Source organism: Carassius auratus, chromosome 16, assembly GCF_003368295.1.
Source record: "Carassius auratus strain Wakin chromosome 16, ASM336829v1, whole genome shotgun sequence".
NCBI lineage: Eukaryota > Metazoa > Chordata > Actinopteri > Cypriniformes > Cyprinidae > Carassius > Carassius auratus.
Genome location: NC_039258.1, coordinates 10,298,159 through 10,322,089, shown reverse-complemented (window position 1 = coordinate 10,322,089; position 23,931 = coordinate 10,298,159). Strand labels below are relative to the sequence as shown.

Here is a 23,931-nt window from a genome sequence, read left to right as displayed (position 1 = left end):
AGCTCAATTGTTAGAGCACTGCTTTATCAAGTGCAAGGTGTGGGGTTCGATTCCCTGGGAACACGTGATAGGTAAAAATTGATAGCCTGAATGCACTGTAAGTTGCTTTGAATAAAAGTGTCTGCTAAATGCATAAATCATGAGAGGGCATGTTCTAGAGGGCAGATACATTGCTCTCAGATGGCTGGAGCCAGATGGCCGTCTGCTAAGGACTACGAAACCCAAGCTGCCTGAAGTGTCAGCTCCAAAACCTAATTTTCATAGTCCCTTAATTCCATAAACCATCATCGAAACCCCCTTTGAGAGGACTGGCGTGGACATTGTGGGGCCTCTCCCGAAGAGCGGCAGGGGTTACCAATATATTTTGGTGATGATAGACTATGCAACCCACTGCCCTGAAGCGGTGCCATTGAGGAAAGAGAAGACTGCTGTTGCAACACCAGAATGGCTATACCACTATACTCATTTACCTTTTGGCCTTCATAGGGCTCCAGCCACTTTCCAAAGCCTCATGAACAGTGTTCTTCAACCCCATCAGCAGTATGCTGCTGCTTATTTAGATGACCTGGTAATCCAGAGCTCAGATTGGGAAAGCCATCTTGGAATGGTGCAGAAGGTACTGGATTCCCTCAGAGAAGCGGGCTTAACTGCAAACCCCCCAAAAATTTAAAATTGCCCCGGGCGAAACTGAGTATCTGGGCAATGGCAGAATAACTAGATGGTTTTTAAGTCTGCAAACCTTCAACTTCTCTGTTGTCCACAGGCCTGGACGATGCCATGGAAATTCTGATGAAGTGGTGTTTACTGGGAACTTGCACAAACCAAAGATCCTCAACCTTTCACACTGTCACAATATATATATATACATTTATATATTTGACAACTCAGTGTCATAGTCCAAAGATATATATCTTCGGACAATGACACTGAATTGTTTTGAAACTTTCGCTACATTCAAACGTTATCACAAAAGAAAATGTTTAGAAAGAAATTGCATATTGCAAGAGATATTGCGCTAATAAATATAGGATACTTTCATCAAATACGCCTCTGTCACGATTACACATAGTAATGAACATTTATCGAGTAGGCGACTTACCATAATTACAAGTGTAGTGCATCACTTGAAAGAGAAGTCCACCTGCTCCGTTTAGAGTTCACTGCTCTTCAATAATTACCCTCGTTCAATACATCCGCTACTGTTCAGTGTTTCCATCTCCTTTTATAATAGTTTTAATTATGATTACGGGTAGAATAAAGTTTGAAAAGTTTCTGAAACCCAAAAAGTTTATTTATTCATTCATTTTTTAAGCAGAGATGGTTAATGGGCTTTAAACTGAAAAGTTATCCTTGGGGAAGTTGTGGCCTAATGGTTAGAGAGTTGGCCTCATAATCCAAAGGTTGTGAGTTTGAGTCTCGTAACTTCAATACCATGACCCGAGGTGCCCTTGAGCAAGGCACTGAAACACCAAATGATCCCTTTGCACTGCAGCATAAGTGACTGCCCACTGCTCCGGGTGTGTGTTCACTGTGTGTGTGTGTGTGTGTGTGTGTGCACTTCGGATAGGTTTAATGCAGAGCATGAATTCCTAGTATGGGTCACCATACTTGGCCGTATGTCACTTCACTTCTGTGTTTTTAACCTCGGTTATTTTAGACTTAACGGTTATCTTAGAAACTATAATCAGAACATCTGAACTGAACTCCTTTATTGCTCTTTAAAAAAAGACCAAGGTTGAACAACCAACAAGCCACTTCACCCATCATTGATGAGCGCATGTTGTCTCCACACAGATGCAACACATGTGTAACAAGGTTTGATAAATACAGTGTGTAAGGGAGGAAAGGCCTTGCGTTGTGCTTTATTTGTTGTCAAAAGGAACATGAACACAAATGGTTCACACAGCCTTGAGCATTCAAGGATACACAAATACACGGGCATGACCACACGCTGTCTATTAACAGCCAGAACAGAGCTTTTCCCGTGCCACCAGACTCATGTCTCTGAGACATTCTATGTGAAGCAGAGGAAAATTTGATGTTTGATGAGAAAAACGGTAAGCAAATGTGACAAATATTGAATCATTTAACAAATTAGTTCATCCTGGTGATCGGTGTCTGGAAATCCAGCTGTTTTCAGATGATCTTACAGTGTCTGAAAGTGGGCATGGGCTTGATATGGATGAATAGAAGTTTAATTGTCAGGAATGTAGGATTTTGTTGACCTGGGAGGTTTTAAGCGCTTGCTCTGTTTTTGTCTGGACCAGCCTTTCAAGTTTTAATTACGCTTGCCTTTGAGCTCACATCTGAAGAATGTACCGCAGATTTACTGGTGGAAATACATTAATAAATAATGGATCAAACAAAACAAATTAACTTGTTTTGTTTGATGTTTCTAATTGATTCTAATTGAAAAAAAAATAAAAAAAAAATAAAGAGGATACTTTTTGTAGTTGTTTTATAACTGTAATACTTTAAAATATTCTTTAAATATTCAGTGGTGGAAAAGCAGTGTAAAACATTATTAGAATCATTTTATGTAATTTTATAATATTGTCATAATATATATCATATTTGTGACATTCTTAGAGGAACATGTGATGCTCCTTCGGGCTGGGAAATTATTCATATAATGCTTATTATTGCAACCCGTGGCAAACTGTTTTTGCCTTATTAGCACCAACAGCTTCTTTTCATTCTTTTTTTATCTTTTCTTCCTTCTGGTTCATGTTTGATCCAGTGGCTCTCCACTCTCCCTCACCATTAATACCTTTTACATGTTTTGTGAGCTTTAGATGAAAGAAAGGTTATTTTTCTTAGTTTGATCACCTCATGAATAGGACTGGATAGAAACATGACCTGCACTCAAACAATGAAATCATGTGTTTCAAATGTTTTGGATTATATGTCATATATTAGCTGTATATGATTTGTTTTTGTTTTATTTATACATTTTCAGAAGTGTTATCTTTCTTAGGGAGTCAAGCCGATTATTTTCACACTATGGCTGATAACCAAAAAATGGCAAACTCTGCTGTTCTAAAAATGCTGTGTGTGTGTGTGTGTGTATTAATAATAATAAAATAATAAAATAATTATTTAAAGCTATGTGTATTTAGGCATCATAAAATATATAATTTATATTAACAAAACACATTAAATGTAATATTTATTAAGGAATAAATGTAACATTAAATAATTTAATTATTAGGAGTGCAGGCCATACTGCGAAAAAGTTTGGGATCTTAATGATTTTGAAACTTTTATTTTAGAATCATCGAGATCGTTAATGATATCTTCAATTAATTTATATTTTTAGATTAATCAGTTTAGGTTTAATTTAAGTTTCAGTACTTTGGTTGTGTGTTTTGTTATATTAATTAGTTTATACTGCTTTTATTCATTTTTATTACTGTTATAATTTTTTAGTACATCAAGTTAAACTAAATAAAAATTGAACACAATTTTGTGTTTTTATATTTAAAACATGTTCAATTTATTTCTGTTATTAAAACTTCAATAACTTTTCTATTTTGAAATTAGTGTTTATTGCACCAAGGCTGCATTTATTTGATCAGAAATACAGCACTGCTTCGAAAGCAGTAATGTTTTTGGAATGTTATCACAATTTAAATAATTGTTTTATATTTAAATATGAGATGATGCCGAAGTATGTGTTTGTTTTGTTGTTATTTTGTTTCTCTTTTTTAAATTCGACACATTTCCACATTAATATATTTTAAATGTATATATTTTTAAATATATTTCTATATTTTAAATTATAATTTTCAACAGCCATTACTTAAGAAACATGTTCAAGAAACATTTTTTAACATTGCCGAAAAACAGTTGTGCAGCAGAATATGCTTGTGGAAACTGTGATACTTTCATTGATTGATTGGTTGATTGATTGATGTCCATTAAAATAGAAAGTTCAAAAGAACAGCATTTTTTGAAAATCAAAAGCTTCCTTACTGTCCCTTTTGATCTATTTAATGTATCTTTGCTGAATAAAAACAGACCAAAGAGATTAACAAGTTATACCCATTGTCTCTAACAATAATAAAAATGTTTCCTCCAGGTCATTTCACATCAGATCTTCAGCTAATCTACAATCCAACAACCAAGAGAGCTCCATCGATCATGAACTCGAGCACTGAAGCTCTATCCACACACCCCACAGACTGCGCTGAGGTCCAGGTCCCCAGTCAGGTGTTCATGGCCATCGCTGTGGCCAGTCTGAGCGAGAACATCTTGGTGATCCTAGCCGTCATCAAGAACAGGAACCTTCACTCTCCTATGTACTGCTTCATCTGCAACCTGGCCGTGTTTAACACCATCTCCAGCCTCTGCAAGTCTTTGGAGACCATCCTGCTGCTGTTTAAAGAGGCCGGACACCTGAACGGTCGTTTCGAGCTAAATATAGATGACATCATGGACTCTCTACTCTGCATGTGCTTCCTGGGCTCCATCTTCAGCATCCTCACCATAGCCGTGGACCGCTACATCAGCATATTCCACGCTCTACGCTATCACACGCTCATGACCATGCGTCGCGTGGTGGTAACGTTGTCCACCATCTGGGTGTTCTGTGGCACCAGCGGAGTGCTCATGATCGGGTTCTCCAATGCTGCTACGGTGAAAATCTTCTTCGTTGTGCTCTTCTTCACAGCTCTGCTCCTCATCCTCTTGCTCTATGTACATATGTTCCTGTTAGCGCGCCACCATGCCAACAGGATCGCATCTATGCCAGGACTTCACGCGCGCCAGAGACAAAGTGGCTTGAGGGGGGCGCTGACACTAACCATCTTGATTGGGGTGTTTGTGGCCTGCTGGGCTCCTTTCTCTCTTCATCTGCTGATTTCAATGATTTGCCCAGAGAACCCGTACTGTGAGTGCTACCGCTCACTCTTCCAGCTGCATGTACTGCTACTGGTGAGTCACGCAGTCATTGAGCCAGCCATTTATGCTTTCCGTAGCACGGAGCTGCGCAACACCTACAAGAAAGTGTTCCTGTGTTCAGCTTCAAGGATCTTTAAAGAATGTGTCTGAGTGAGGCGTGTGTCCCAGCAATACATGCTTCACACTGCTGAAGGATAAAAAAAAGTCTACAGAACTGCTGCTTTTTCAAATGGAAATGAAAGAGGCTACAACAATATGTATTTAAAGCAAACTGTGCCATAACACTCATTCTCTCTTGAGTTAATGCATTAACCTAGGTATAAGTACAGTAACAAATATTTATTACACCAGTGTTAATTTGTGAATTGGATATCATTTGTTTAATAATACATTATCATTTATAATTCAACTTGTTAAAATGTATTAGTCTATGAGTATAACACTGTTGGTAACACTTCATAATATCTGTTAATATTAGTTAAATGCATTAGTTGAAACAAACTAACATAATGAAAAATACTTCTAAAATCATTTTTAATTTTAGTTAATGTATTGTATAAATATACTAGTATATTATTAAAATCGAGTTTAAAACTAGTTTAAAAAAATTGAATTCTTTTTTTATATTTTGTTTCCATTTTAGGTTTAAAGTTTAGGTAATTTAGTTTTGCCTTTCATTTTTATTCTTTTTTTATTTTTTGGAACAGTTTTTATTTATTTTGTATTATTTTTAAAAACAGTTTTAGTTTGGTACCTGAAGTTAAACTAAATAAAAACTGAAATGATGTTTGATCAATTTAATGCATCCATGTTTGCTGAATAAAAGTAGTGCAATGAATTAAAAACAAAACAAACAGCAAAAAATAAAAAATAAAAACAGAACCTTTTTCATTTTTAGTTCATGAGTGTTAGTGCATTAACTAAAGCTAAAACATTGAATATTATCATAAAGTGTTACAAAATCTTTTTGTATACAGGAAATTATATATTTGTCCAACCAGTAGCTCATTAAAAGGCCTGTCACTTATGAGATAGAATACTTAGCAATCATAATATACCCATACAATCTTTACGAAGAAGAATTACCAGCTGGTTTTTAATTGCAATTAAAAAATCAGAAGACTAGACAAAATATGTCAACCATTTATAGGCACATGCATATTTTACATTCATTGCACATTTGCATAACACACAATTATAGATGGAATCTTTTATCTCACAATGATACAAAATAATATTCTGCTTACTTGACAATAAAATATATAAATCAATTTCATTTATTTAAACAAATATTTTGACATATGCATTGTACATATTGTAAGACTTTCATGGTTTCCCAGATGCACTACAATATTATTCACAACAGTTTGTATGTTTCTATGCTGTTTTTATCCTGCATACACGTATAATGTTTGCGTAATTATGTTTTAGTTTGTTATGTCTGCTTATGGTTGTGTTTCTGTCCTCTCTGGGGGGGGGGGGGGGGGGGGACACATATCTATTCTACAGATTAATATTAAAGCTGTATTTGTGCACAAAATGCATTGCCCTGACAACTGGAAGATGTAATTCTTATAAATATATACATAACAATGTCACATTATGAACACTTCAGTACTTTACAAAAACACAACATAAAACATCCACTGCAACATTAAAACATTTCACATGATGAGGTACTGTGCATGGAAAAGCTTGTACAAATAATATATACTGTTCCTTATTAAAGGGTTCAGGCTCTTTACCTTCAACCCCTCCTCCACTGCAATTATGCACCGATCCATCCATCCATCTATACACACATTCATCCATCAGTTCATCCTTAAAGGTTCTTCTAGGAATCCTGCTCAATATTTGCTGACCAGGTTCCAGAGGCTTCGTAGTCCGTCACAGCAGAAGATCTCTTTAAAGGTCTTTCTCATCTCTTGGCTCCTGAGCGCATAGATCAGTGGGTCAATCACAGAGTTACACATGATGAGTATCAGGTACATGTTAAAGTGTGACATGAAGCAGACGCAGTAAATGTTCCGCGGGCAGGAGATCATGAGGATGAGATGGAGAAAAAATGGCGCCCAGCACACGATAAAGATGCCCAGTAGTATGGTGAGGGTGACGGCACCCTTCATGCTAGCTCTCTGCCTGATGTTGGCGTTATAGCCCGGCAATGACGCCATGCGTTTGACATGCGAACGGGCCAGCAGGAACATGTGGCTGTAGAGCGACGCCATCAGCAGCAGCATGGCAAAGAACATGGCCACCAGGCACACCACCACAGGCTTCGTGTCAGAGTAGATGATGAAGATGATCCCACATCCTGTGGAGAAGATCCAGATGCTGCCGATGAGAATCCCAGCTCGCCATACGGTCATTATATTATGATAACGCAGAGCATAGAAGATAGTCACGTAGCGATCCACCGCGATCGCTAACAGGCTCCACATAGACGCCACCACGGAGATACAGATGAGAGAATCGAAGACGTTATCCATCTGACGGATGAAGTGATCCTCAATCACCAAGCTCCTGTTTGCCAGCAGGTGGATGACTATTGTTTCCCATGCGTTGGACACGCTCACTAACATGTCGGCCACTGCCAGACTGCAGACGAAGAAGTACATGGGCGAGTGGAGGTTCTTGTTCTTCACAATGGCAAGGATGACCAGGATGTTTTCGAGCAGGCTGATGAGGCCCAGTGTAAGGAAGACCTCAGGTGCGATGAGTACCTGCTCACAGGCGGCTGGAGCACTCGACTTGGACCTGCTTGACTCATTGCTGTGGTTTGTGTGACTGAAAGACGAGTTCGGAGGAAGTGCGGGCCACTCTGAGGAGTTCATGTCCTGACGTACTGAATGGCTGCTCACGGTTTGGTGGCAGGTGGTGTTAGATAGATGATGCTGCTGTAAAGAAAGAAGAGTTGTTGTGAGAAATGTCCATTTTGAATGTCCAAAAACATCTGATGTTTTTACCGTAAAAACTGTTTAAAGGATAGAGATAAATCACAGAATAAAACTTTGACGTTTATTTACTTTTCTGCTTAGTAATAATGAGATTTAATTACTTTAGAAAGATAAACTGCTAAATAATATTCAAGAAATATAAAAACAGATATTCAAAACATATTCAATAATACTACACCAAATAATAATAAATGATATGTGCATGCACACATATGCATATGAATCTGTTGATACATACACAAATGTGCATCCATTCATACACACATACAATAAAAATACATGTGCAATTGCAAAAAGGACCCTAAATATCCACATTATATTCATAAAATATTTCATACAACAAACTCATGGAAACAAACTATCATAGTCTCGATATCTGACATACAAAACAAGAGGCTTCCCACTGGAAATGAACTAAATCTCACAATTCTGACTTCATTTCTAGAAATTGAAAGTTCATATTTCACAATTTTGAGTTAACTTCTCGCAATTCTAACTTTTTCTCAGAATTGTTAGTCTATAGCTTGCAATTCTGACTTTCTGTTTTACAATACTGACTTTAGTTCTCACAATTTTGGTTTTATATCTCACAGTTTTGCTAGTTACCCAGTTGGCAATTGATATTGAAAAGACGTCAAAATTGACAAAGAAATAAAATAAAATAAATACAGGTCAAATATGCAAATCAAAATAACATAAAAAACATTGGATGGCACTGATTTGATGTAAACTGAACGTCAAACATATTGGGCTACCTTACACCTTAAAACAATTTCAGTTTGGGAATAATGTCCTGTTTTTACCTAGTTACCACTGGAAGAAATTCCCATCCAAACTGAATTTAAAATGATGTTACAGCATCATTAATCAAGAACACTATGAATATGTCCTGCTGTGCTGAGGTGGAATATATCTAAACATCCTTCCTATTAATGCTTTTGCTGCCATAACCATTTAGAGCTGATGGTTTATTTAGAGCAGCCCCCCCCCCCCACCTCGTTTAGGGGGATCTCACATTAATTTAGCAGGTTTTTCCTGGAAGGAGTCTCATCGTAAGTGAGCAGTCAACATGCAAGACTGGCCATGCAATTGCTTTACTGGAGGTCACACAACCTGGCAACCTACAGGTCTGCAGCTCATTACCACAAATTAATTTCAGTCACCTCCCAGCCAAATTCACGTCAAATATGATGTAAAAAAAAAAAAAAACTGATGTAATATATTTGGCATGAAGTTGATTTGAGGTTAATTGAACATCAAACAAATTGTTGGACATATACATTAAACCGATTTCAGTGTGTGATTACACCACTAGAAACTGCTATCCAAACGTTTAATATTTGATGTCAAATTGATATTAAGGAAATTTATTGAGTAATGAAAACATACTTTGCTCATAATGACACCAGTCAATCTGGTACATAAAATATATATGTATCCCTGAAATGTTCCAGGTATTTGCCTCAAAATATTTACAGAAGCCTAAGCGGAAATGTCATTCTCCTCTCAGCTGTTTAAATGGGAAATTCGTTTGAAGGGTTATTTATAGAATTTTGAAACACCCATTTTTAGGTGTCTCTAGAATGAAAATGCTTGATCAAACAATTTCTGTAAGGCACAATCAATATTAGCCTATATTTATTTATTTATTGAGATTATGTCTGGTCAAGGACTAGACTTTAACGACGTCAATGAAGCATCTTTATGAAGTATTGAGGCTTTTGCAAGACATATTCTAAGCTAGAACATAGAAAATAATATTATTCACCAACCATTCTGTGTCTGGAAGGAGCCGCAAAAAATACCTAAATATGATGAAATGTTAGAGAAACTAATACAGACTTAAAGGCATCCCACATTCAGCCCACCTGATGAGCTGAGCACATCACTTTATCCAAGAAGGTTATGCTTGTTTGTAAAAAGTGAACCAAACTGAAAAAACTTAATATTCAGCAATAAGTTGAATAAGATCTGTTTGTTGCTTTGTTTCTCAGTGTTTTTTACTGAGCATCCTGTCACATCTTTTCATTAAAATCCCCTTCATCTTAAAATTAAGCTTTTTCAAATCTCCTCTGAACACATATTGTTGTTAATCTTTTTAAACCATGAAATCACAGCTTATTGGACCGTGGATGCATCATTGGTATATACCCAACAATCCTACAAGTGACATTGATTTTAAAGTGCTTTGGTGGCATTAAAGTCACTGGTGGTTTTCATTCTCTGATAGGTGTTTATTGATTATTGAACCCCTTCATGTCAGTAACTGGTCTAAAATAGAAACGGACGAACCGACACACATGCACACACACATGCATATACACACACAAACAGAAAAGGAACATAAATGAGACAGAAATCATCCATCTCTCAACCATCTTTGACTCTAGATGTCTCTATTTCAGGTTGTCAGACGTGAAACTGAACATTAGGTCAGAAGTCACATCCTTTAGGGAGCTTGTTATGAAAATCTGACTCAGTGTGAGCAGCGCTCATTCTGACAGATTGATTCTTACCATTATCCCTATAGCTGCTTTAAGCATCAACAGTTACTTTATTCCCTCAGAAAGAGAACATATTTATAAAGATATGAAAAATGCACCCACGCAATCAATAAAATATATATACATAGATATATAGCACGCACTTTCGAGAGAGAAAAGATAGATAGACAGAATTTGTTGTCAATATAATTAATTCATCAGAGGGCCGGGTCTTGACCTTAACTAAATTCAAAGACATTACTCACATGCCCAGTGAGAGAGCACCAATATTCAGGAGACGTCTGCCTTTGTATTCGATAAACCACTCTTACTGAGTGGATTTGTCAAACACAGTGGAATAGCACTCCTAATGCTCTATGACAGCTGATTTGGATTATAAAAGCTGCCTCTAGGTGAGTTAAATTTTGATAAGGATATAAGTGGTGTTATAAATCGCAGGCTGTTGCAGCCTCCGACATAACTCTCACAAGCAGGTGTGTGCAGTTCAACTGCCTCCACAGTCACACCTCGGGAATAAACTAAAAGTGATTTTTAAACGATTTGCACAGAATTCCCTTGGAAGTATGCAGCTATTATTCATTCAGGTTAGGCTATAAAGTTAACAGACTGCACATATTAGTCTCTTGAATTGTTGTTGATGTAAGAACAATTTTGACAAGTAATGACAGTTTGTGCAGTTAATCAAAATTATTTAAAACATAAAATCTACATATTAGTAACAGAAAGAACAAAAACAACTACAGCAATATATCGTATGCTGTAAAATGAAATAGATAAGGCAATACAACAACAAATGAAACGACAAAATAATAAGTAAAAAGGCTATAGCAAGTAAAATTTGTATTATAATACCTCCAAGAAAAAAAAAGAGAGAGAAGTAAAAAGCTAAAGAAAATGTACTCACATTGCTAAGCATTGCTGGACGTGCTTTATGTGTAATGCCAGAGCTGTGTAGACTGCTGTAGAATTTCTGAGCGCGCGCTCACATCACAGCGCGCTCCACCCCCGCGCCGCGCGGAGTCGTGCTCTATTACCGAGCATCTTAAATCTTGACCTTAAGAATATTTAGTCCCTAGTCATGTCAGAGCTCAACAAAGAGGGTACTAAAATAAATAAGTTTATGTAATATTGACAGTAGGTTATACGCAGCATTAAATCTGGAACATAGTCCCTGTTCAAATATTAACAAACACTCCTCATGTTACATGTTTCAGTACAGGATGTTGGCTGTTTGAAACAAATACCGCTATAAGAGAGCATTTTGATTGTATTATTTGAATAAATGGCAGCTCCGGAACACCTGGGCACTTCCGGTCTGCTTAGAAGGTTGAGTTGATGTCCAGAACTTATTATGTGAGCTCATTGGAGCGTATCAAAACTCAAAACAGGAAAATGAACTCCAAAGGAGTTGATTAAGAGAAAAGCAGAAGGAAGTGCCCTCAGTTCAGAGGGAAGAAAAACAGGGACACAAACACCCACATGCTTGCACTTTCCATGAATAGGTTACAGGAGTTGTATTTATATTTTGAAAACCTTAGTGGCACAAATCCAATGGTTTTTATAGTAAGACTATGAGACTTACACTATTATCTTAACCTAGCATGAAAAGTACAAGGAATAGGCCCATATTTTCATTTTCATAATGTAAAACAGGTAAACCCAACTTGAGATGTCTATCAGTTATATATACAGTACACACACACCATGCATGTTTAGGACATATACTGTATATTGGATTTAGATGAGAAATACTTTTTAAGTGCGTCCCACTGGCACATAGCAGAACTATATTCCACATCTATAGGGGCAAGAACCTTTTCATCATAACTCACTCAAAATACCTGTTAGATGCAGCTTAGCAGAAATAACATGAGAAAGGGAAAATATGTAATGAAGCAAAATGAGAATTAATCTCAAGGTCAAATGTATGAAGTACATTTTTAGTTAACTACAATTTAGTTAAAATCATTAACCTCATAGCATACATGGCCACCCACCTCCACATCGCTCCGTCACCCTCATCAATCTGTACATGAACATTTTGAATCATCTGTCTGAGTGTATTTCATCTTTCTGCAACTGAGGCAAGTGGTTTTGTCTTTTCATGCCTATTTTACCCAAACTTGTGAGCTTAGGTGTGTATAGCTAAATAGCCAAATCACTTGCAGATGCAGTTTACCAGTTACAAGAAGAAGAAGAAGCAGCAGAACCTTCACAGATTAATTTGATATTTTGGTTTATCTCCAACTCTCACATGGAGCTCATGTCTCTCTCTGACATGCATAATTTCTTATTTTCTCAGGCAGGTTTGTAAAAGCTCGTTCACACTACGCTTTTGAACATGCCACAAGACAGATCAGACTTAGCAGTCTAAGGACTGGGAGGTCAAAGCACTTCTAAGAAAGCCAAAGGTCTAGGTGTCAATATGCCTGCAGTAAGGACTATCTGCTTCAAAATTTCCTCTTTGACAACCAATCAGCAAGGTTTGAACACAGTGTAATGAGGACTGGTTTGACCTGAATTAAGTTCTTCAACCAATCACTATTGACGTTTTATGCCTAATTTGACGTATAGATTATATTTCATCGAGCAGTGTTTATTTAGTGCTTTCTCATCTCACATCTTAAATCAGCAGTTGTACTTTAATATAAATAGACATTTGTATGTACAATCATTCTCATTCATTATGTGATCAATTCATATGACATATTTCACATAGGGATCCCTTCAAAGTGACCACCCAGAGCTGTTGCTTGGTGACCCTACTCATCCACATAAGAATGTTTTAATCGGCTTATAAATAGTCCGTTAATTTTCCTAGTAGTGAGTCTCTTCATGTCTCGTTCCACACTAATGGTCATACTGGTCATGTGATATTGATCATGAGATGTGATTTGAGGCCCCTAGGCTGAAAGAGAAAGTTAGGGAACACTAAGGGATTTGAACAGCTCTGTGTATGGATATGTCCCCTCACTGCCCTGATATTTTCAAGTCAAGCTGAATGTATGATGACATTTTATGAAACTGACATTATCTGTTCTTTGGTTTCCACTCTTTGCCTAATCCTCTTATGTTTATTTGAATTTATAGTTTTATGATTTGACTCAGGGGACCACTATCTTTCATATTAACTGACAAAGATGATAAGAAGACTTTTTTTAATCAACTTGTTTGTATAATGAACAAAATCAAAGGAAGATAAAAGCCAGTGGGAGGGATGCCCATGTTGTTGATTCTTTGTAAGTACAACTTGATGTAGGTAGCCTACAGGCAGAGACCCAGATGATTGGAGGGAGAACGTAGCATTAGTAATGAAAAACAACACTATGTCATGTTGTAGGCTTCGGCAACATCCACAAGAGATTACTGATTGCTCCTCTCAGTCTATAGGAAACCAAACAAACAATTACGAAAATGATAAAATCATACAGAAGGCTCTAGTTGAGCTGTGCTGATCAGAGGCCATCATCAAAATAAAAGGTTTTTGAATGGAGAGGGTTTGTCTGTGAGCTTTAAAGCAGTGATCAGAGGTAAACACTGAGTATTTATTAAATGAATGTCCATTTTTAGTACAAAACATCAGTTATTGTGAAGAGTGAATAGAAGTACACTAATCAGTTTCACAAAAGTTCAGTGTCTGCTGGATAAACACAAAAATAGATGAAGCATCTTTATATATATTATTAATGGGAATAATCATAAAGGTTGTAATGCATTTTAATGCATATGTAATGCATATATTTTTCACTGTTTTCACATGGCATAGGCTACATTAGCTAAACTTAAACCCATAGCTCCACTGTTACTTGAGTTCATGGAGAAGTACGAGTCTGATCCGCGTTTCCTCTCCATCTAGCGGAGGCAAAACGTAACTGCAGATTTATAAATAGTTTCCAGTCAAACAGTACGAGACATACAATGAAATACAGTATTACTGCTTTGCAAATAAGCCTTAGAAAAATTAGAGAAATATAAATATAAATCCACATATAAAACTGTACTAAACCATATTCAAATATAGTCTAATAATACGGAGAATTATTTTATTTTTTATTGCTGTATTTTATCATATAACTCAACAAATGCAAATAGATTTGTTGTAAAAATAGATACAAAACAACAAGTACAAACGCAGGTTAAAAAGGATGGTTGCATAAAAGTTTAAGGCCTTTTTAATTGCCTGAACTTAAAGTGAGCTATCTAACGCTTTCCCCCCAAATGACTACACTTCCCATGATGCCGCGCGCAGCAGCTCCATGTGGATGTGTCTGGAGAACGTGCGTGACGTTACATGACATGTGTCTGTTGAGGTGTGGAGGGCTGCGACAACTCTCCTTAAACCAACAGCAGATCTTTTCGAGAGGTGAATGTAAGTTTCCACACTGTTTCTAACCAAATATTTCTAACTTTTTTTTTCTTCCGGTTGATACATTTGGCGTTGTTTCAGATTCAGATGTGTGTCTGGTTTTAGAGGAGTGGCAAAGCAGTGTGTATTCAAGTTTAGATCAGGGCCCTGTTAGCTTGAGGTCTAACGTTAGTAATATTAGTTCTGCAAACGTCTGTCTGTGCTCTGAAAAAACCCCAATGTAATAAATGGAAGACCAACATTTATTCTTCATAAAAACAACATGTCAGGAATTTAGTCCTGAATTTCTGGTGGATTAAATGTGTTAAACTCTAATGAGTGAATAAATCTCTGTATTTATATAATGTTATGAAACTAAACAAAGCGCTGCAAATGTAGTTATTCAGTTAAAGATGCTTGGTCTTTTGCTCAGAAGATGAGAAACGTCAGAATTGTGTTGAAAGCCTCTTTCATTTAAAGGACTGAAGAAAGTTTAAGGGAATATTCTCACCACTGCGAAAATTATGAACGATTAAATAGTCAAATTTAGCTAACAGTTAACAGGTTAGAACTAACTTAATCTCTGGAATTACAGTACTTTGTCTTTAACCTGATCAGTCATTGACAGAGAGCCATGACCCTTATCTAACCTGACCAATGACATGTGTGTATCATACTCAACTTATGTGACTTTTGAATCATTACTAATGTCTAAATAACAATAATCATGCAGTTAACTTTAAAACGTCCAATAACACCGTATAGTTGTTTACATTAACATTAACCTAAAACTGAATTACCATAGTACTTAAAAAAAGCATTTTTGCGATGTGCAGGTCCTGTAGGTGGCGCTCTGTAGGTGGAGGAGGTGATGCAGTGGATGTGGGCTCCAGTGACGATGCGGCGCGTGGTCCTTCTGCGCTCTGTGTACCGGGGTCACACCTGGGCTGTGCGTGAGCTTCCTGTGACCGTCCAGACCTCACGCTGCTTCAGTTGCACTAATGTCTTCAGGACGAAAGAGAGCCTCAAAACGTCCACAGAGGAAGAAACGCCATTAAACCCTCCACAGAGTCTAGCAGGGACCGAGGGTCTTTATAAGGCTGATACGGGGCCTGCCCCTCAGAATAAGGGTGATGTCGACCCTCTGCAGGATAAGTCTATCGGGCTGTTTCAGAGATTTAAAAAGACGTTTAAACAGTATGGTAAAGTCATGGTGCCTGTGCACATCGTCACATCCACTGTGTGGTTTGGGAGCTTTTATTATGCTGCAATGAAGTAAGTGAACATCAGCATTCTGCACAATAACACACCCTTTGAGTGCCAAGTTCTGTTTAGAAATCTTCTGTTTCTATTTTGACTTGTCAGTTCTCATTCTAATTTTGTTTTCTAGTCCAGTTGGTGTTTTATTTTAAGATTTACCTTTTGGAATAAGTGTTCCTGTGGCTCAAGTGGTTGCAGCACAAGGTTGTGGGTTTAATTCCCAGGGAACATATGTAAGATAAAAATGTTAGCCTGAATATACTGTAAGTCGCTTTGGATAAAAGCGTCTGCTAAATGCATAAAGGAAGCACAGACCCTAAAAGACCACACTTCTTTATTAAATGGACAGTTAATTAGGGATAATTTGGTCTAAATTATTTTCACTTAATGGTTGATTAATAGTTTAGATTAAAATGATACATTATTTTCTCCCAAAAAAGAAAAGAAAAACAAAACACTGAAAACTACAGTCATTTTAAATGGGCATTACAATATTATAAAGTACAAACATAAATTACATTTTTAGTTTTGCTAAATATTATGAAATTATTAGATGAATTTTAATTTAAGCAATTTAATGGAATGTTACATGACAAGAAGGGTAATGTTAATGAAATGCAAAAGAAATATATCGTACCAGTATTTTGTGCATAATGCAATTAATGTAGCATTCTGAACATAATGTATTTACTTATGTATTTGAGCTCATTTTACCTGTTGCTTTGTTGTCTTCTGGTACATAACAGGCTTTAAAAGTTCTGAATTCAGTAAACTACAGGAATTGAGGTGCTTTAGCTTCAAAGATAAAAACATACAGACTTAGCGCTCTGGCATTAAGGCGAGGCTGGCAGAGAGGTCGAGTTTTTCCAGATAAAGTCTGTCTGAGCTTCAGCAGGTCAGACAAGCTTTAGCAGCGTTACCTGCACAACCAACCACTGATAAACAAACAACAAAGCTAAAATCATCTCTCTCGTGCAAAGAAACATAAATGACATGTTATTGTTCTGTGTTCTCTCCAGAGGGGTGAATCTGGTCCCGTTTTTGGAGTTTATTGGTTTACCGGACTGGATGGTGGGAATCTTGCGAGATTCTCAGGGTGGCTATGCACTCACAGCCTACGCAATGTATAAGGTATATAACCAAACCCTTAAGATTACCTGATTGGGTTTTACATACACATATTACATGCTATATGATTAATCATTGTTAAATGTTATTCTATCACTTTAACGATCTGGTTACAGCTCGCTACTCCTGCACGATACACCGTTACACTGGGCGGCACGTCCATGTCTGTACAGTACCTCCGCAAACATGGATACCTCTCCACTCCTCCTCCTGTTAAAGAGTACCTTCAAGACAAGATGGAGGAGACCAGGGAACGACTGACTGAAAAAATGGAGGAGACAAAGGAGAGGTTTTCAGAGAAGATGGAGGAAACCAAAGAACTGCTCTCGGAACGAATGGAGGAGACCAAAGAGCGCTTCTCTGGGACGAAAGACAAGTTTTCTGAGAAACTGCAGGAAACGAAAGACAAAATTACTTTCCGTAAGAAATCCGACTAGGCTGCAATGGCTATGAGAAGAGAAGCGTCACTAAAAACTCATAAGCGCACTGTGGAATGTTTCACACGATCAATAATTTGATACAACTCAGGTATTTGGTGTGGACTTTTGAAAAATGTTTATGTCCAAACAATGCAAGTCCATCAAGTCCAAAACAACATTGGACCCCATTGACTTTCACTGTATTGACCAGACCCCAAAAAAAAAGTATTTTGTGATCATACAGGTTTAAAACGACACAAGGGAGAGTAAATGATGACAGAATTTTAATTTTTGGGTGACTGTCCCTTTAAGGTAGTGGATGTTCACACACAGGACCGGAACTATCATGTTGAAATGGTTTCCATGCACTCAAGTTAAGTGTTTTGGAGAGAAGCAAACTTGATCTAGCAATAATACTAGAATTATATTACACCAAAATCAGGTTAAGTGTGTTTGTGTGAATGTATATTAGTGCAGTTGTTATAAATGTATTAATAAGTGTTCCTACTTGATAACCAAGTGATAATTAAATATCAGTATGTATTTGATATGTAATGATTTTCACTTGTTTTTAATCGTGTGCGTGTGTTTGCATTTGAGTTCTTGTGCAAATTTCCTTCAGTCATCTAGACTTCACAATGTTCACAGTTGCATTGTGTGTTTATTGAGTATCTGGACAAGCTGCAAGTTTTTAAATCTAAACTTAATCTGCCGAAGTTCATTGAGAGAAGAATAAAGTCATTGATCAGACAACACATACTGTCCAATATCTAAAGTAAAAATGACAGTTTGACACATCAGCATCTGGTACTTTTAGTTTATTAGTTTAACTGCAGTCGGACAACAGCAGAAGTACAGTACAAGCATAAAAGTTTGACTATAACTGTGATTAGAGCAACATGTTTTTGATTACTTTTTCTGAAAAAAAAAAAAAGGCATTACAGTAACAGACCTTATGCTTTAAAACCTATTACACCACAATGATTGAAATAAATACGCACATGTGCATGTATAGAAAATGTCCACACACATGAACATACTGAGTAACGTGAGCCGTGTAAAAGGTCTATTATTGTGTTGCTTTCTAATAAGCATCAGAGTAAAACAAGTCTCAACCTTTTCAGTTTTGTTAGTTCTCTGTGCTTGTGCAAGAAAGAAAAGCGTCAAAAGCATCTCTGTACATTGCTCAAAATGTCACAACTGCTGTTAGGCAGGTGCTTGTAGTCAAAATGGCATCGCTATGTACATTATCTTCAGGTATATAACTATAGACATGCGAATACAAGCTACTGTACAGTGGAGCACCAGCACATAAATATCTGCAATTTAAAATCATCTTTTGCTCCTATACACCACATACACAAGAATGTCTGAAATACAGTATATAACAAAAATAAGAATGTTAAAACTACATCTCTCATTTGGTTTATTATTAAACTTGCAAAGACAGGAAGCACAACACAGGGTGGCATGAAAAGTCAAGTACATTTCGGGATTCAAATGAACACTTGTTATATTTCTTAATGTCTGTGTCTGTAAGTGGGCGTCTGGCACTGGTAACTACATATTCCATGTTTCCATTTCAATTTAAAACTTTAACTAGTTTGTTAAAATGGTTTTCTACAGATCCCCGTTTCCACCACTGTTTGAACCAATACAAATAAAAGTTAATTGTGACTTTTTCAGAATCACGAGAGATGAGCACAGACATTTTTCCAGAGTTTATATCTTGCAATTCTGTCCTTTTTTCAGTGAAGTCTGATATTATCTAGAATTATTTTTTTTCCCTCACCAAAGAATAAAAAAAATTCAAAAGATAATTGTGACACTTTTCCTCAGTTCTGACAAAAAAGAAAAAAAAGAAAAAGTAAATCCTTTTAAAATTTTTCTCAGAATTCCATTTTTTTTATATCTCTAAATTCTTGGCTCACATCTCACATTTTTTCTTTCACTGTCAAGAAAAATAAAAATGAATTGTGTGATTTTTGCAATTACCTCATATTTTTCATATTAATCTTGTGGTGGAAACAGGCTTTTATATAGTTTTCTGATTAAAAACAAGTTGAATAAATTCCTATGCGTGCATGTGTGTGTATAGATGTGCCTTTTGTTGTTGGGGCAGTGTTTAAAGCAACATCCTAATCAAGAACAGCATTTCATTCTTTCTGTACTTTCAAGTTCAGTACTTTCATAATTAAGCATCTTTCTGATAATGAATTTCATTGTTTGCCAAAATAATAATAAAAAAAAAGCACATTTGAACTGTAGGCATTTACAAATCCATTGCCACCGTGTTAAAATCTTTATATCAGCTATAAATTGTTACATTATTAACAATGTCTTTTTTTCTGTGATTTCTACCCATTGGGTAGGATATGTGCATACAGACTAACTTTATTTACAGCACCTTACAAATAAACGATAAAAAAAAGAGAGAAAACATTACACAGAAGAAAGCACCATTGGAAGTGAGGCACAGCTAAGGTGGGAGCTTTTAGAGTGCAAGTGGGTTCCTACGTCGCTCAAAAAAACAACACGATCGATAGGCACCGATTCAGCTCGTAACATGCAAACTCCTTGGACAGTAGAAAACTGCAGAAAGCTCTTCCTTTGAGACAGAAACAAATTGTGGAGAACAGAGGGGAGCATTTACCAGGATGGTGCAAGGATGGAGGACAGACAGGCAAAGCAAAAAGTGCAGCAGATCAGAAGCAGCATAGCAGCAGCAGCAACAGCGGGAGCAGCAAACTGACTAATGAAAGCACTGAAGACAGCCAGTGAAGAGAACAGATGGACAGGTAACAGAGAAAGGGCTCTTAAACAGAATGCAGTTCTGAATGCGGTGACATTGTGCTCTCGCTCTTTGTAGCCCGGGGTAATCTTCACATATAGACTGAGAAACATCTCATCTCCTGGGTTTCTGAAGTTGTGAGATTTTAAAGCCTGTGCTTGAAAGAAAAGAGCATCTAGACATCATTCAAGCGACTCCAATTCAAATTCTACATCAAGCTGAGCTGCTGGAATTCTGAAATTCCAATTCTAGCCGTTTTGATGGGAATCTAGAGTTATAAAAATCTATCAATCTTGTTTTTTTTTTTTTTTTTTTTTAATTAAATCTAGGATTATTATGTTCTGAATCAGAATCTAAATGTAATAGGATTTTAGAATTCTAAAATTAAGTCTACAATCCCTGGCAAAAATTATGGAATATTTGTTTATTTTTATATAATTAAACAACTTTTAATGTTATTGTTTAAGAATATTATAATATTCTGACTTTGTGATTTTTTTTTTTTTTTTTTAATGGTAGACATAAAAATAAATTCCACATTCTGATTTGTTTGAGGTTACATTTCACAAAACCGGAATGCTCAGCTATTAATAAAAAAAAATAGTTTTGTGTTTTGTTTATTTGAAAAAAATAAAATAAAATCCTCTAAGTGTGGTTATTCCGTAATGTTTGCCAGGGGTTGAAACTGCTAGGATTTAAAACTGATTCCAAATCTAGTCCAGTTGTTGTGGTTCTACTATTCTAAATATAGAAGAGAAGAGTGTTTGTTTAGTCTGGTATGAAGCACACAGATCCAGATGGCATCATTTCGGTCCAAAAAAAATAAAATAATAATAATCCCACCATGAGCGAAAGAAAAAAAAGAAAATAGCCAAATAACACACACATGAAATAAAAGCATTCAAACTTTTTGATTGGCTGAACTCTAACATTCGGAGTACAAATAGAGTAGCTTATAAAGGCGAGTGTGTTGCTTTTGAAAACTTTTTTGACCATAATCCCCAGTGAACAAATCTAAACTTATATATGTATATCAATTATTTTCACAAGTCCATCAGTCCTCGACAGATTCAATGGTGACTCAAACAGGGGCTCAGTCTTCAGTCTCCTTATTAAAGGGATGTGTGTGTGCACTAACTGGTAAGAGTCTTTGGGCTTCTTTCGGACCAGATTCAAGAGCAACATCCTCTATCTGGGCCTAAACGATTGTGATCAATTACACCCAAGCTTAAACTGAATGCAGAGAGCCGCTCTGAAGAGTACAGATCTTGGATCTCCTGATTGTATGTCTACGTGGCAAATAAGAGGAACACATATGGACAGGAAGAGAGTTCAGTGTTGAGGACTGGTGCGTGCTGGGCAGGAGCTGGTGTCAGGGTCGGGTTCACTCGAGCCGGCGTCAGAGTGAAAGCAAAGGCAACAGGACAGAGGATTGCTGGGTAAAAATAGGTGTTAAAAAATGCCCATCACATTAGCCCTTGACTTCACCACATTTTAAACCTGATTAATAATCCTAGGGGACTAGATTATACAACATGCAAAAGGGGTTTTATATCCTTTGAACACACTGGCATTTTGATTAGAAGATTGTGCCAATGAATATCTATTTAGTTGTATTATAAGGTGGAGGTGTATTTTTTTTGGTTATTTCCCAAAAAAAAAAAAAAAAAAAAAAAAAAATTCCAGAACTGGATTATTTTATAGGATCATCTGGTTTATAAATTTTGACTCAAAAACAAAAGTGCAAAAGGCATGAAATGGTTAACTTAAATTCATGCATGTTTCCAAAATTCCATTAAAAATCAAATATATGTATAATATTTTGAATAATATAACAGTTTCTTACTAATGACTTTAAGGAAATTTTTTAAGACATGTACATTATTAAAGCATTATTAAGGTCTATATACTTTTAATTTTTTTTAACCGAGTCTTCCTTTACATGCACGTTATGCAATCAATATATAATACTAAAAATAATAATAAAAACAGATGATGACAATAAGGTTGGAGAAAAAAAGCAATCTCAAAACATGTCAAACCTGTTCCGTTCTCTTAGTGAAGTGAGTATTTTTTAGGCAATATGCCAACCATGCCACCAGCCAACTGACCTCAGATCAGCTGGCAGAACGTGTCAGTGGTGCGGATAGATGAGAGTAGAGCCGACTCTCTGTATTCTGTGCCTCTTTTAGATCAAGGTTATTTTAGGCTGGATCAGAGATTTTTCTTGTGCTGAAGACAGACAAGATCACTTCCCTCTTGTAGAAAGCTCAAACTGAAGCATATGACCGGAACCAAACTATAACGACAGTACAAACCGTAAACACATACACCCCTCCCCATTACCTCATTCCTAAATTTCTCTGATTAACCTCAACAATAGTGCAAAGTTCAGAAAAGGGTTTTGATTTAAATGTATAACAAGTCTTTAAGACAGTCAACGCCCCATGACACCTTCCACATAAACCTTGGCACTAGGATTTGGATTTTCACCCTTTTTCGCATTTGTTTTGTTCATGCTGCACAGATCTCGGTCTTAAAAAAAAATAAAATAATTTTTTGATCCACACAGCTAGTATTTCACGTGTGGTTTGGGCAGAAGGGGGGATTTCGAGAGGAATACAATAATAAAACCAACAATAACTACAACAACAAAAAGCCTATCTTGTGCGCGGATAACTGTCTCTAGATTTGTCGGCTATACAGAAGTAATACAGAGAAATAAAAGTGGGAGACTCCAGGCAGTGCATAAAGCCCAGTTTTAGCGCAGCTGGACTGACAGAAAACAAATGTAATATCTTCTTTCGTAAGCGCAGCTCCATATTGTTATTTAAAAAAAACAACAACAAAAAAACAACAACACACGGTTTCGCTTTCGTCGCAAAGACGCATTAAGCACTGTTGTGCAAGGGAGAGTCAAGAGGGAGAACCTTTTCCCTTTGTGAGTGGAGAGTGATTGCCATTGCCCAATCGTGTGCTAGCCCTGCCCCCTCAAACTAGCTCCTCCCTCTGTCGGTCTTTACTCAGCGCTATTGTGCTCTCTGGGCTGTTTAAATCTGTCCGCCCCCTGGGCGGAGTCTGCACAGTGACGGGGATGGGCGGGTTATTGCTGTGCTGGTGGAGATAAAGTACGATGCCCGACTGCTGCCCAATTACTTGACTGTAAGCAGGCGGAGGGCCCTCCATGCGTCCATGGGTACTGGAGCTGGTCGCACTGATCCCAGAGTTGCTACTGGGAGGCCGCGGCCCACCGCCACCACCGGAACTGTGCATGTCAATGAGGTCGCTGTCGAAGATGGTCCGGTTAGGCGGAGCGCGTACCGACTCTCGGTTGAGTTCGAGCTGCTGTTCGGGGTCTCTCAGCTGCAGTGTGCAGGGGCCCTGGTACGGCGGTGGCTCCTCTCCATCTGACAGAGAGATGGTGGGCGGCAGATCGATCTCTTGCTGCAGGTATGGGTAGGTAGGCTGGAAACGTCTGAAGCGGTTGTGCTGCATGAAAGTGGGAGCGGTGAAGCGGTCCCTTGGCTGAGGAGCATACACCACCTGCAGAGCAGAAGGGAGTGAATGCATGAAATACAGTGACAACGTGTCATCTTAGCTTTAGAGGACCAATAAAAAGCCATGA

At 37.2% G+C, this 23,931-nt stretch overlaps 4 protein-coding genes across 8 annotated transcripts in view; 2 read left to right on the top strand and 2 right to left on the bottom strand.

Annotated features, from left to right (window-relative positions):
* Positions 1 to 1,974: 1,974 nt before the first annotated feature.
* mc2r (melanocortin 2 receptor) lies at positions 1,975 to 5,328 on the top strand. Its single transcript, XM_026285142.1, has 2 exons — positions 1,975 to 2,057; positions 4,082 to 5,328. Exons 1-2 carry the CDS (start codon positions 2,039 to 2,041, stop codon positions 5,050 to 5,052), a joined length of 990 nt encoding a protein of 329 aa, XP_026140927.1. The 5' UTR covers positions 1,975 to 2,038; the 3' UTR covers positions 5,053 to 5,328.
* A 1,065-nt stretch (positions 5,329 to 6,393) lies between these two features.
* mc5rb (melanocortin 5b receptor) lies at positions 6,394 to 11,447 on the bottom strand. 2 transcript variants are annotated; one of them, XM_026283987.1, is made up of 2 exons: positions 11,268 to 11,447; positions 6,394 to 7,799 (listed from the first exon to the last, which is right to left on the bottom strand). In XM_026283987.1, exons 1-2 carry the CDS (start codon positions 11,277 to 11,279, stop codon positions 6,750 to 6,752), a joined length of 1,062 nt encoding a protein of 353 aa, XP_026139772.1. In that variant the 5' UTR covers positions 11,280 to 11,447; the 3' UTR covers positions 6,394 to 6,749. The 2 variants fall into 2 exon arrangements, with proteins under 2 accessions (XP_026139772.1, XP_026139773.1); XM_026283988.1 differs by having other exon boundaries at positions 6,394 to 7,796.
* A 3,188-nt stretch (positions 11,448 to 14,635) lies between these two features.
* Positions 14,636 to 18,065, top strand: fam210ab (family with sequence similarity 210 member Ab). Of its 2 annotated transcripts, none has more exons than XM_026283984.1 (4): positions 14,636 to 14,732; positions 15,545 to 15,983; positions 16,988 to 17,099; positions 17,213 to 18,065. In XM_026283984.1, the coding sequence occupies exons 2-4, from the start codon at positions 15,580 to 15,582 to the stop codon at positions 17,531 to 17,533; spliced, it is 837 nt and encodes a 278-aa protein (XP_026139769.1). In that variant the 5' UTR covers positions 14,636 to 14,732; positions 15,545 to 15,579; the 3' UTR covers positions 17,534 to 18,065. The 2 variants fall into 2 exon arrangements, with proteins under 2 accessions (XP_026139769.1, XP_026139770.1); XM_026283985.1 differs by having other exon boundaries at positions 14,652 to 14,726.
* Positions 18,066 to 18,318: 253 nt separating this feature from the next.
* ldlrad4b (low density lipoprotein receptor class A domain containing 4b) overlaps positions 18,319 to 23,931 on the bottom strand; it is a 53,104-nt gene continuing 47,491 nt past the window's right edge. For all 3 annotated transcript variants that reach the window (XM_026283982.1, XM_026283980.1, XM_026283983.1), the window contains one exon: positions 18,319 to 23,849. In XM_026283982.1, the coding sequence (XP_026139767.1) occupies positions 23,298 to 23,849 (552 nt within the window). In that variant the 3' untranslated portion in view covers positions 18,319 to 23,297. The remainder of the gene's footprint in view (positions 23,850 to 23,931) is intronic.